At 48.1% G+C, this 14,678-nt stretch overlaps 1 protein-coding gene across 1 annotated transcript; it reads right to left on the bottom strand.

Annotated features, from left to right (window-relative positions):
* Positions 1-13: 13 nt before the first annotated feature.
* Positions 14-10,817, bottom strand: C4H1orf115 (chromosome 4 C1orf115 homolog). The gene is given in 3 exon segments (XM_007129278.3): positions 14-2,299; positions 10,271-10,759; positions 10,761-10,817. Coding segments are annotated over 3 exon segments (666 nt in total). The 3' UTR covers positions 14-2,179.
* Positions 10,818-14,678: the final 3,861 nt, after the last annotated feature.

Below are 14,678 nucleotides of genomic sequence, written 5' to 3'. Positions count from 1 at the left end.
GCCTTGTCTCGGGGGAAACGACAACTCAGCTGAGTGACAGTTTAGAGCAGTTCATCTTCTGTGCACACGAATCTGGCTCCCAGGACCATCCCTGCGAGGTTTTGACTTTTGAAATTTCTGGATTAATTTTTAAGCAGAATTCTCAAACGTGAGGGCCAAATGTGCTTGGCCTTATAATGTCTCTAATTTGGGGGTGGGGGGGGCGATTCTCCCTTGGACAGGCTTCAGCCGCTCTCGTCCCGCCCAGGTCACACTTCTACGTCCCCTGGGAGACTCGACGGGCTTCTCGGGGGGCAGGTCAGCAGTACTGGGCCACCGGGAAGGCGTCCTCCAAACCCACACAGGTTCCTTCTTCCCGGATGCCTTTCCTGTGACCAGCAGGTCGCACAGGCCTGACTCTCTTTCCCACCAGACGATGCTTTGCTTTTTCTTCCACGGATGTCGCCTCTTTTCCCTGACTCCCAGCGTGGCCAGGCACGCCGTAATTATCGTACATGTGTGAAGATGTGCCATCACCAACTCTCATCATTTGAGCTACAACAAGACCATTTGTTTTCTCTTTTCCTCACCGATATTTAATGATGCAGGAATTGGGTCCAAGTTCATCTTCAACATGAGCCTCCCGAACGTGAAGCACAATCTATCTTCACGGCTACAACGCTCTCCTCCACTCATTCCTCTTTCTGTCCTTCTGTCTGTCTTCCAACCTTCTCCACTTCCCGGTGCCGCCTGGTTGGGTTGGACGGGTGAAGCATGAGCGCTGAGCCCTCATTTCCCTGCCCCGGGAAACTTCACAGGGCAACGAGCAGGTGTTGCCAGCAATCCCGCAGACGGGTCCCTGATAACTATTTTGGACTTCAGGACATTCTGGAAACCAGGTCAGAACAGGGGCCTATCGTGGTGGTTGGCAGCGGGCCCCCGCCTGTCCGACGGTCCAGTGGCAGTCCACGGGTCACCCTCCAGGCCCAGGACCCTCGCCCGCCCTAACTTTGAATCCAGCTGAGATGACGTCAGACTGGGCAGCACAGAAGAGGAAAGGCTGCTCCAAAGGCAGCCAATGTGAGCTCACAGGCCTCAGAGGGTCTGGAAGAACCAGCACGGCGTCTCTGGTCACCCAGCCTCCCCTGGACCCCGCCCAGAGCCTAAGATTTTCCAACGCTGCTAACGCAGACCTGGCACCTGTGCTTCCGCTTCTCTCGTCCAGCATCCTTCTTCTGCTTCCTTTGTACCTGTCTCCTACGTTCTGGTTCCTTCTCTAAATCATACACTTTCATTTCCAGGTATAGCACCTCCCTCTCTCCCCAGAGAGAGCACCCTTCGTCGGCTTGATGTCGAGCACGGGGGTGCTGATGGTACCCCAGGCAGCTGAGTCAGGAGGCCCACGACCTCAGCCAGCCATCTGCCTGCAGGAGAGTCTGGCCAGCTCCACGTGGCTTGGCTGGACTGGGCTGGACTGGGCCCGGCAGCCCTGCATCTGAACTTGCTGATGAGGGCATCACCACCTCCACATTCATGTCAGAGAAGGTGAAAGTGACAAGTCTTCATCTACTTGAAACAGTCGTGACACATTGTCAACACAGTTTTCAAAGCATCGTGGCCTTCAAAGAGGTTTTTCTCCCTTCTTTCTTCTCAAGCCTGTAATTAAAACTCCCGGTGGCAAAGGGGTACAGGAGGGAGATGGGGGGGTGACTTCAGGAACAAACAGTTCCTTGGGTGTCCTCAGAACCGAAGCAGCTAAGGGCTGGGAGCCCTGTCAGCCTGTGAGCTTTCCAGAATTGGGCAAGGCAGCTCACTCCAGATCCAAATCCCCCATCCCTGTCCCTAATCACCACTCCGCTACCCACCCAGAGCGCGGACTTCTGTCAAGTGTTTGTCTCCACACCAGCCCCTGCCCCCTTCACGGGCAGCTCCGGTTTTAGCGAACTAATCCTAATCCCAAGCCTGGCCTCAGCCTAATGCTCTGCGGGACTGTCCACCAGGGCCACCTGTGTCCCAGACATGTGGAAAGCTCAGCGGGTGCGCGGGAATGACTCAGCCGAAACACTCATCCAGTTGACCCAAGACGTTTTCTTTCTTCCGAGTATTTTGTGAGTTCAAGTCTGAAATGCTCCTGGATTCGCACCGTTCCAGGAACAGAGGCTTCCGGCCACTCCCGTGGCATCTGCCCAGGCAGCTCCCACTAGCGGACAAACGACACCACACTGGTGGCCACTCCGAACGGGGCGGAGTAGGCAGCAGCGAATCCCTGCAGGCCGACCACGATGTAGCGGCATCCTTTGGTGATAACCTTCCCAACGTTCTATTTTTAAGAACAGGAGAGAAAAGCAAAGGGTTAGGCGAGGCAACTTTGTAATCTTCCATGCACAGTGGTGCCATACATAAAGAATCATTTCGCCTCATTTTCCCAGGGCAAATGAGCCAGCTAGCATTTTCCCAGCTCTCTGGTGTCCCACACCCACCCAACCCCATCATCCGAACACTCGGGGGCTCAGAACAGACATCAGCACCTTGAAAAGGGCTTTCCAGCCCCGCATGTTTCCAGATCATTCAGCGATCTTCTTGGAAACAGCAGTGAAGCTGCTACTTTTAAAACCAAACCAGTTTTGTTGTATTTTTTAAACCAGAGCCCGTTCTCTTCTGTTCCAGCGAAGTTACTGGATCTGCTGAAGGCTGGGTCGAGAGTTTTCCGCCATCCACCTGATCTGAAAGCCCACCCAGTCCTTCCTCCGCCTCCAGGGCACACCCCTTTCTGACCCCCAGTTGTGTCTTTAAAATCTCCTACTGCTCTGCCGTTGCTGCATCCACGGAAGTCTTGGGTTCCCGATACAATTCTACGCTCCTTGAGGGTAACGACTGGGCCTTTCTTTCTTGGTACCCACTCTTCCTCCTCCTTCTCTTCAAGGCCTGGTGCTAGACTGAGGGCATCCAAGGGATTCAAGTGGAATCGCAACAGAAAAATGAAGACCCCGACCACCGACTAACAGTGATTGTGCGGTTGCCCCTCCCCCTTTCTCTCTCCACCCCCAACTTCTGTCATCCTTCTCCGTGACGACAACATCCATGTAGGTGACCTGGACATCCTCACACATCTTGTCTCTACATCCTCGATTTTTCCAACTCCAATAACCACTTAAAATCCCTCATCACAATCACAAACCTGCCTTTGACTTCCAACGCTGCCTGGCCAGCCTAGTCCGTCAGTCCAGTAGGCTGACTGTCCCTCTCTCCCAGATATTATTTCTTACCTTTTCCTTTCTCCACAAGCCTCTCTGCCCCCAATGTACACAGAGAAGCACACACAGTGTCCATACCCTCATTAGATGAGCCCACCTCATCTCTCAACTGACTCAGAAGTCATTAGGGAACCCGTTCATCCTCCACCACTGTCTACACCTGCCCCAGCTTCTCCTTCCACCTTGCCGGTGTCCCAGTAGAGAAAATGGCCCTCTTCCCCCAAGGCCATTCCCTTGACACTTGCTGTTGGTACCCTCTCTCAGCTTGCCCTCAGCTTTCCCTTCTCCAACATCACCATCCTCTTCCTCCCCACTGGATCGTTCCTTTCAGCTTACAGATATGCTCAGCTCTCCCCATGACTCCATACCCTTCTCTAGGTCCTGCCTGGGTCTCTGCTCTCCTTCACGGCAAACCAGTGGAAAGCGCCATCTGCACACACAGCTTCCACTTCCTCCCTTCTTATACCCTCTTCCTCTACCCTGACCCACCCAGGGTTGCTTGGTCATGGCCATCTGCCCCCGCCATGCTGCCTGGGCCAATGAGCATTTTTCTGCCTTCCCCCTGACTCTCAACAGCTTTGGACAAACTTCATGAAACACTCATTCGGCCTCTTTGACTCCGTATTATCTTGGTTTTCCCTTACCTCACATGAAGCCCCTCCTCAGCTTTCTTTTTTTAAAATAATTTTTAATTGAAATAGAGTTGATTTACAATGGTTCAGGTGTACAGCAAAACCATTCAGTTATTCATATACATATATATATATATATATATATATATATACACATACACCTATATATTCTTTGTCAGATTCTTTTCCATGATAGGTTATTACAAGATTTTGAATATCGTTCCCTGTGCTATACGGTAGGTCCTTGTTGTTTATTTTATAAACAGTGGTGTATATCTGTTAATCCCAAATTCCTAATTTATCCCTCCCTCCCCCCCCACTTTCCCCTTTGGTAAGTTTGTTTTCTATGCCTGTGAGTTTCTTTCTGTTTTGTAAGTAAGTTCATTTGTATCTTTTTTTAGATTCCACATTTAAGTGGCATTATGTGATATTTGTCTTTGTCTGACTTACTTCACTTAGTGTGATAATCTCTAGGTCCATTCATGTTGCTGCAAATGGCATTATTTCATTCTTTTTTATGGCCCTCCTCAGCTTTCTTTCCCTTCTATCAAACTTCAAAATGTTGGAGTTGTTCAGTACTGTTCTTTATTTTTTATTAAAAAAAATATTTTGGGCTATAATCTCTCCACAGGTGGTCTCATCCATTTCCAATGACTTTAAGTATTTCCTGTGTGCTGATAAATCCCATATTTCTATCTTCGGCTCAGACTCAAATATTCAGTTCTCTACTTGAGGGCTCTGCTTTTTGAGGCCTCATGACCCCTCTGGCATACACTCTTCCTTGCTGCAACAAACAGACAGATCTAACTTGGACTGGCTACTCGTGCATTCCTAGAGGCCTTTGGCTATCGGGCTTCAACAAGAAGGATGCACCAAGGAGTTAAACTTATCCACGATTATACAGCTGGTAAGAGGCAGGGCTGAAGTTCAATCCCAAAGAAATCTCACCTTAGGGCCTGTGTCCTTACCCCCCACATACACTTCCCTTCTTTAAGGAAGGCAGTACGTAACCTTGCAATTGCCTGCTTGCGGCCTGGGCTTAAATTCCAGCCCGATCGCTTATTTAATTTTCATTGGCCTCAGTTTCCTCACCCATGAAATGGGCATATTTAGTAACCACCTCATTGGGTGAAGAGGCTTAAAAAGATTTACGCAAGGAAAGCCCTTAGAACAGTGCCTGGCACCAAATGCAGGCAGTAAGACTGCCCCCAAAGGTCAGCTATCTTTATTGGAAAATAACCTTTGCCTCTTTTTATTCTACAGTAATTTATGTTTGTGGTGGTAGTTTTGAAATCTAAGATATCTTGTTATCTGTTCAGGAAAGTTTCTTAAGACTGTACTTTCCTATGATTTCTGGCTTACGTCAGCTTTCAGAGGCCTCAGGATAACAGAAGGAGGTCGTGCTCAGTACTGTATGCCCAGCATCCAGAAAGGGCCTGGGTGTTTCCTTTGGTTGTTCTCAGGCCAAAGGAGGAGTTCTGGGAGAGGACGGTAACTCTGATGGCCTCTTTAGACACTGATTGCCGGGACACTGCCTCATCAAATCCCAGTGAGACATTAGGGTGTGTGCTGGGGGCAGGGAGGCAGTGATGCTGCGAAGAGAAACATCTCTATAAACGTGTAATAAGATTCCAGGGGGGAATTTTACGTACCTGTTAGAAATAACAACAACGACAAAAACTGTCCTCCTGGAGTAAGTATTAACAGTCCAGAGCATCCTTTATAAGCCAAGCCCCTGGAATCATGGATGGCCTGCATTAAACTTGACATTTTGGGTATTGGTACATCCGTTTCCCTCAGCCTGCTATTTTAAAAAACTGCTTGTCACTTCATCTTTGCAAATGAGAAAAAAAAAGTTACTAAAATAGCTCATTAGCTAGAACACAGTCAAAACGCAGATTTGAGAAATGTGATGCAAAGAAATGTTAAAATATCATCGACCATTTCAGTGTCATTGGAGGGAGCAGATTTTGAAATCTTTTGATCCGAGTAGAGTTTCAACCCATATAATCTCTCAGAGGGGCGGAGGGGCCTGGGGGATCATGGGACAGCGTGGTAGGTTGAATAATGCCCTCCCCTCAAGATGCCCATGTCCTAATCCCCAGAATCTGTGAATATGTTACCTCATATGGCAAAAGGGACTTTGTGGATGTGATTTAATGAAGGATCTTGAATTGGGGAGACTCCCATGGATTATCCAGGGGGCCCCCATCATTATAAGGATTCTTATATCTTTATAAAGATCCAAATAAAGACAACCACCCTTACAAAAGGGAAGCAGGAGGAGTCGGAGAGAAGGCAATGCAGTGCCAGAAGCAGAGGGTCAGAGAGAAAGAGATTTGCAGATGCTGTGCCACTGGCCCTGAAGATGGAGGAGCAGACCTCTGGAAGCTGAAAAGAGCAAAGAAAGGGTTTTCCTCTGGAGCCTCCAGAAGGAACCAGCCTGTTGACTGTGGCTCAGGGAAGATGACTTTTAGCCTCCGGAACCGTAGGAGAATAAATCTGTGTTGCCTTAAATCACCGTATTTGTGGTAATCTGTTAGGCAAATCTTAGGCAAACTAAGACAGGGAGTGAGGCTTTTCTGGGGGTTCCCGGGTAACCCCAAAGATGTTGGGGATTCCCTGTCCCCACCCCCAGTTTCCAAAAGGGAACCAGCTCTCAACAAAGATCCCTTTCCCCCAAGTATAAAAATCAAGTCTTCCCTTGTGAAATCTGGTCAGGACCCAGGCACAAAGCTGAGATGGGCTGTCAGCTACAGAAGCTGATTTTTTTCTGAGTTAGAGCTCATTAAAAACTGATCAGAGAAGAAACAGTCCTATGGGACCTCTCCTCCATCCCCTTAGATAACAGCCAACAGCAATTACAGGACCCTCGCCATATGCCAGGTGCGTTCCAAGACCTGTACACGGACTAACTCATTTACTCCTTATCACAGCCCTATTAGCCTATTAGCCTATGTGACAGATGAGGAAACCGAGGCAGAGAGGAGAGCAGAGCTCAAGGTCACACAAACAGTAGGAGGCTGAGTACAGCTGGCGCCTGGCAGTCTGGCTCCAGGGCCCCTGTCCTAACCCCCTACTTAGACGTGGGATATTTTTCTTCCTCTTGAGCTCAAGGTTATTCCACACCCTGTGTTTCCCCTCTCCAACCCCCTCCTAGCTGCCCGATTAACAAAATTTAATAACTTTCCTTATCTGCACTCCTCCTTGTGGCTCTCGGAGGTGCCTGGGAAAGGCGACCTCCTATTTGAAGCTAAGTTTGGGGTTTGGTTCCCTCACCCCCCTTCTCCCTCCACCCTCGCTGCTTTTGAACAGGCAGGGGCCAGGGGAGACTCCTGACGCCCAGCCCTGCTGCTCTCTAGCTGTGTGGCCTTCAACAAAGAGCTTAACTTCCTGAAACTCCAGTTTCCTTCACTGCATAATGGGAGTCCACGGCTTTCTAAGGTCGTTGAGAAGATTCAGGGTTATTGTGCGTCGTACGTGCAACAGAGCACCCGGCAGCCTGTAAGGGCACAGCAAACCCACACCCTTTCCCCTTCCCTGCACCCAGAAAACGGCACTCTCCCAGCAACCCCTGCCCACCTGAACACTCACATCATTACTTAAAAATCAGCTGGGGCCACTGACTGCCAAGAGACCCAGGCACCCAGCCTTTCGAGCCCAGAGGTTCCCGCCAGAGACTGGACCCAGCACAGCATTGGGTCGACCCTGCCTGGGGCCAAGGGGCAGCAGGGGAAGGGGAGCCTACCCTAGGACAGTTCACAAAAGCCGAACACCTTTCTTTAAATAGAAGCAGGAAGGGACTTGGGTGAAGGATTTGAGCGGTTAACAGATAAAAAGGAACTTTATTCACCCTTCCTTGAAGGAAAAGCCATTCCTTAACCACGTTGAGCTATTTGCAGGTCATTCCTTATTCCAATGGCCCAAGTGCAATAAAATTTCACCAGGTGAACAAAGCAGGGAAAGTCACCTCCCCACATTTCTAGCGGAGACTTGGCTATTCTCATGGATTTTCAGCAAAGAAGGGTGGACCATCTGCTTCCTCCATGTTGGAGCTTAGATGTCGACCTTCAAGAAAGTGGAAGTTGAAGGGAAGAAAGGGCACATCCAACTCCAACAGGACAGCGTCCTCGCCTGGCCTCCTGGTCTATTGAACGAGCATGTAACACTCACTCCAGAGCTCTCCCCTGCCTCATCTCTGCTAGCACTCTGCCCTCCGCCTTGGATGCCACCCCTTCTTTACCTGGTGAAACTCCTCTTTTTCTAGGTGAGGTGAAATTCACATAATGTAAAAATTAACCATTGTCAAGTGAACAACTCAGTGGCATTGAGCACATTCACAGTGTTATGCAAGCACCACTTCTATCTACTTCCAAAATATTTTCATCATCCCCAAAGGCAAACCCACACGCATTAAGCAGTCGCTCGGCATTTCCCCTTCCCTTCAGTCCCTGGCAACCACCCATCCGCCTTCTGTCTCTCTGGATTTACCTATTCTGCATATTTTACATAAATGGAATCATACATATGATATGTGACCTTGTGTGTTTGCCATGTACTTCCTTCCTTTTTACGGCTGAATAGTATTCCATTGTGTGTATGAACCACGTGTTGTTCATCCATTTATCAACTGATGGACATTTGGGTTGTTGCCACTCTTTGGCTATTGTGAATAATGCTGCTGTGAACATGTACATATATATTTGTTTGAGTATCTATTTTCAATTCTTTTGGGTATGTACCTAGGAGTGGAATTGCTGGATCATATGGTAGCTCTGTGTTTAATTTTTTGAGGAACTGCCAAATTGTTTTCCACGGCAGCTACCTCATTTGACACTTCCACCAGCAATGCACAAGAATTCCGATTTTCCACATCCTCACCAACACTTGCTATTTTCTGTTTTCTTTTTCCCTAATAATAGCTATATTAGTGGGTGTGAACTAGTACCTCATCATTAACCTGTGAAACCTTGACTCATCCTTCTGTGCCCAGTTTCCATGTCACCATTGACTTGAAAACTTCCCTGACTTTACAACCTCATCCCTGAAGATTAACTGCCCAGGCTCTTCCCATGCAGCTCCATGGCGGTGCCCCATATGGCAGCGTCTCCCTGGGAGGCTGTGGCCTCCTCTAGGGCAGGACTGCATCCTATCCATTTTTGTACCTCTAGTGCTCAGCACAATGCCTGGCACATAGTGAGAACCTTCAAAGCATCTTCAGCTCAGCCAGCCTCTAAGCTGAGATTTCCACATTATCAGTTCACCAGCTGAGAGGCAAATGATGGCTTTTTTTTTTTTTTGTGATCAGCTGGGACCAGGAAGAAGCATAATTCCTCCTAGCACGACTCTAAGCCTGTAAGTCCCAACTTTATAGTATTTATTAAATACTATACCACTGCCTGCTTGTTTACTGTTCCAAAAGCTGCTGACATACCTTTAAAGAAGATGATAAAGCTAAGTTTCTAGGTGTGGCGACATCGGTTTCAGGTATGATAAGAGGTCACCGGAGGACTGGATGATATATCAGATGGGGCCCCTGCCCTTTGGCCAGGATAGAATGAGTTTTGTGATTAACTTCTGGGTGGCCATGTCCAGTCCCAGGGACCAGAGGCAGCACTAGCTTCAAGCGTTTCCAGGCCAAAGCACCTGGGAACTGCTTTGGGGCTTTGATCTCTGAGGAGGAAACTGCCATTTTGTCCCATATTCATATTCTCTCTCTCTCTTCCTCTGTCTCTCTTTCCCACCCACCCCCATGCAAATGACAGTAGGTTTGCAGAGTACACAGAGAGCTGTCTGGGAGAAAAGTAGATTCAGCAAGTGAATACTTACGGATTGTTGAGCTCCCAGGCCCTGGAAATCACCTTGAGAATATTGGGAGAAATAACCCAAACAATTCTCAGCTAGTAGGATATCCTCGAGAAGACGTTGTGGGAAAACAGACCAACTGGGCTGTACCTCCCTACTTTCCAACTGGGTCACCTTCTACAAGTCACCTAACCACGCTAATCCCTCAGTATTCCCACTTCTAAAATAGGGACACGGATTCCCGTCCTACCAGCTACACAAGGGGGTGGGAAGACACACCTAGGACAAGAACCACCTGGGTAAGCGACCCCTTGGGAAAGTTACCCACCCGCCAGCGTGGGGATCGCCGTGGAGCGGTGCGCAGGGAAACGTCTGCTTTAATTTCTATCACTCCCCGCAGCTTACTTTCCCCTTACTGCCCAGTTCACAGAGCTAGCAGTCTCGGGGCTCCAGGAGTGAATGCCGGGAAGGGGGTGCGCGTGGGAGGCCGAGGGGGTGCAGGGCAGCGCAGAGAGGCTGTGGGGAGCCGACTCCAGCTCTAGGGCGGGCGCCCCGCGCTCCCCGACCTCCAAGGGACGGTGGGGACGGTGGGATGCCTACCTTGCCGTACTTCTTCAGCTTCTGCCGGTACCTCTTCTTGGGCTTCTCGCCCGGCGCCGGCTCCTCCAGCGGCTCGTAGCGCTCGGGGAGGACCGCGAGGTGCACCCTCCGCGCGCCCCGGCTCCCCGGACGCTGCGCGCTCGCCCCGCTCTCCGCCGCCTCGGCCCCGCTCTCCAGATGCTCCAGGATAGCAGCCGCCTCCTCGTCCCCCTCCGTCCGCCCTCGCCCCCGGGCGAGGGGCCTGCAGCGCGGGAGACTGCTCGCCGCCTTGCTTCGGAGCCTGGCTCCCACCGTCATGGTGCCGCGGGCCCTCCGGCTGAGGTCAGTGCACGAAGACACCAACCTCTGCGCCCAGCCTGCGCCTCCACCCCCGCCGCCCGCCCTGGCCCAGCCCGGCCCAGCCCGGCCCAGCCCGGACGGGGCGGGGGGCTGCGGGGGGAGGTGGATGGGAAACTTGGGATCGCAGCGCCCCCTGGCGCTAGGGCCCGGGATGGCGGCGGCTCCACCCAGGCCTGGCTTTCTGGTGGTCGGGCCCAGCCGCCAGCATCCCATCCTCTGGCCAAAGGGGTGAGGGATGCTCCAAAGCTCGATGCACAATGAACACGCAAACCACGTTCAACCACACTTGCAACGAAATAAGTGAACCCCAAATAGTGAGACTTCCTTTGCACACGCGCAAGCTGATAGAGATGATAAGAGATGATGATGATGGTGATGATGGTGATGAAAAGGATGACAGTAAGAAAGATTATACTCAGACTTCCCTGGTGGCGCAGTGGTTAAGAATCCGGCTGCCGGTGCAGGGGACACGGGTTTGAGCCCTGGTCCGGGAAGATCCCACATGCCGTGGAGCAACTAAGTCCCTGGGCCACGGCTTCTGAGCCTGTGCTCTAGAGCCCGTGAGCCACAACTACTGAAGCGCGCTTGCCTAGAGCCCGTGCTCCAACAAGCGAAGCCACTGCAGTGAGAAGCCAGCGTACCTCAAGAAAGAGCAGCCCCGACTCCTCGCAACTAGAGAAAGCCCTCGCCCAGCAACAAAGACCCAACGCAGCCAAAAATAAATAAATAAATAAACTAATTTTTTTTTAAAAGATTATACTCAATGCTGGTGAGGGTATGGTGAGAGGATGGTTATAATACAATATTCATGGGTCACAAACTGGAGACAGGCTTTTGGAAAGGCAATCAGCAAATATTTATCAAGAGTTCTGAAAAACAGCCATACCTTTCTAGCTGCCTATGTTAAGGAAACATTCAGAAACACAGAGCAGTGTGTCCACAGTGTTAATCACAGTCTGACTTCAGTGAAAAGGTGAAGGAAACCAATGGGGATGGGCAGGTGAAATTCTGGTGCAAGCATATGATATCATATGAAGTAATCATTAAAATCACGATTTTCAAGAAGATCTCTCTGGGGGAAAAATAGAGAATATCACTCTGGTAGATATGCATTCTCAGGTCACTGTGAATCTCAGTCTGTTTGGGATGCCTTACTTTCTTATGTGGGTAAGCATCTTTTAATTCTTGGAAACTTAGAGTTAAGTATAAAATAATGTGTTATTATTTCATTAATATTTTAATACTATTAAAATGTGTGATATGTTTAAGAATGATTTGGCTATACTGCTCTAAGTACATAAAATAGTCATAATTTAACATATTAGAATATCAAAAATTACTGGTGATTTCAATGTAAAATGTAAAATCAAGTAGTATATTTAGACTTATAAGTTTAACTTGAAAGGAATACAAAAATAAGTTAATTTACTGTATTTATAAGAATTACATAGTCCTGTACATAGCTGAAGTACTTGAAAAGACAATCACATATATTAAGTTTATAAAAGTCACTTAAAATGTTTAAGATAATTAAATTAAGTGAATGGTAAAACCCCTTACAGTGACTGTTAAATTCTATTAGGTTTGTAAATGAAATAAAACAATACTGAATTTAAAAGCTATGGGAGGGCTTCCCTGGTGGCGCAGTGGTTGAGAGTCCGCCTGCCGATGCAGGGGACGCGGGTTCGTGCCCCGGTCCGGGAGGATCCCACATGCCGCAGAGCAGCTGGGCCTGTACGTCCGGAGCCTGTGCTCCGCAATGGGAGAGGCCACAACAGTGAGAGGCCCGCGTACCACAAAAAAAAAAAAAAAAAAAAAAGCTATGGGAAGCTTGACCTGTGGATTTGTAACTTTACTAAAATAACTATTAACTTATAAACAAAAACAGACCCTAACCGGCCCTTTTCTACATGCAAAACTGACTTCTGAGAACCCCCCAGACTACATAATAAATGGAGACATAGGTGGATTGTCCATGGGATGGAAAGTGTGTTTTGTCCATACAAAATACATTTCAAATATCACAACAACATTTAACTTGCCTGATAAAAAGCAAAACCCTAGAGCAACTGAAAACTGATCCCTAGATTGTCTCTATAATCAGTGAGCAAGCAGGACTCAAGGAGATGTAATCAGAACCCACCTTTATGTTGCTCACCTTTGTCTCTTTAGAAGTTACTCAGTGTGAAGAGTGCTTCCCTTAATCCTGCATGACTACTTAGGCAGTCCTATAATTTTTCTGACCTCACTGTGGTAATCAAAAATCCCAAAGTTGCAAATATGTTCTCAGTTTATATAATTTTAAATCTTAAAATGTCCAATTCCATGTAATACTCAGAGACTTGAACTTGATTTTAAGTTAATCCTCTCTCCTCCCTCAGAAAAATTCAGCACCTGCAGAGCTGTGATTACAGCAGAAGCAAGGCTTTCACCCCAGTCTGCTTTTCAAAGCAGGGAGTGCACCTGATTATAAGCAGACTTGTTAAATGCCCTCCAGGACCCAAAGGACTCTGCAACATGCTCATCTCCTAGCCTCTGCTCACAGGAAAGAGAATGGAAAGGGCTGAGTGCCAATCCATAGGAGTCTTTCCTTCCTGGTAAGAATTAGGAACCTGACCTTCAAAGGAGCAAAAACATTGGAGGGCTAAGATTCATGAACATATACCATCAGTTAGTGAGTAAAAAAAAAAAAATTAGTTAGACACCTCAGAGTCTTAAAATAATTGCTTATTTGAAATAACTTGCATAAGACAGCAAAAACATTGGAGGGCTAAGATTCATGAACATATACCATCAGTTAGTGAGTAAAAAAAAAAAAAATAGTTAGACACCTCAGAGTCTTAAAAATAATTGCTTATTTGAAATAACTTGCATAAGACAGTTACAGATATTTAATTGAAAACAAAGTTTCCATCTGTGGACATATAAAGGTTTTATGTTTTAATCTTTTGTTTTGTAATAAATGTGTGAATTTGGAAAGAAAGAAAAAAAAGGAAAGGGAGGCATCTTTATGGACCTGAAGTTTTATGAATTAAAATTGTTTAAAGCTATTAGTTTATTTGTGTAGGCTTAGACTCCAGAAGAAACATATCTCTGGAGCTCGAAAGAGCTGGTTATAAACAATGGAACAGATATAACAGGTTTAATTTTCCAAAGACTGCAACGTAAAGTGAGAGGGGGAGGAGTTTTGAATCGTAGCTAAGTCTCAGTCTTGGGGCAGCCCCCAAAAGGGAGGGTGGTCTACCCCTGCCTTTTCTCATGTTAAAAAAAATTTTTTTAAGATTATTTTAAGTTTGGAGCCTTCTACATTAACTATCATTTAGTTCAAAAGGTGGTAAAAACAGATGGCATAATAGGAAGAGGAAATTTAACATTTGCATTTAAGTTTTTAAGTATTTTTTCTTTCTTTTTTTTTTATTGTGGCTGCGTTGGGTCTTCGTTGCTGCACGCGGGCTTTCTCTAGTCGTGGCGAGCAGGGGCTACTCTTCGTTGCGCTGCATAGGCTTCTCGTTGTGGTGGCTTCTCTTGTGGAACACGGGCTCTAGACGCGCAGGCTTCAGTAGTTGTGGCGCATGGGCTCAGTAGTAGCGGCGCACGGGCTTACTTGCTCCATGGCACGTGGGATATTCCTGGACCAGGGATCAAACCCATGTCCCCGGCATTGGCAGGTGGATTCTTAACCACTGCGCCACCATGGAAGTCCAGTATTTTCTTAAAAAATATATCTGCAGTTGATCTGTGGTAATCCCACTCATGCAGATCCCAGTGAATGCAAAGTTGGGAATGTCAGGCATAGCACATTTTTATTTCACTTTAGGGGTTGGAGGCTGGGCTGGGCCACAGCTCAAATTAGACCCAGCTCACCTCTGATAAACCCAAGCCTCAAACTTCTGGGCCACCATCGTCAAGAGGCCAAAGCAGTTGATCTTATCAGCACTGGGGCTGGAAGAGGATTGGAGCGTAGTGTCAGCATTTGTTCACCCTGGCTCAACTCCAGCAGGGCCCTGGCATCAACCACGGTGGGAAAGTTCGAGAAAGCCCACGTGCTTCCCAGAGCTGCCCCTCTGCG

This window comes from Physeter macrocephalus, chromosome 4 (genome assembly GCF_002837175.3).
Source record: "Physeter macrocephalus isolate SW-GA chromosome 4, ASM283717v5, whole genome shotgun sequence".
Classification (NCBI taxonomy): Eukaryota; Metazoa; Chordata; class Mammalia; order Artiodactyla; family Physeteridae; genus Physeter; species Physeter macrocephalus.
Note: the sequence above shows the minus strand (reverse complement) of the source record. Positions and strands in the feature narration are given on the sequence as shown.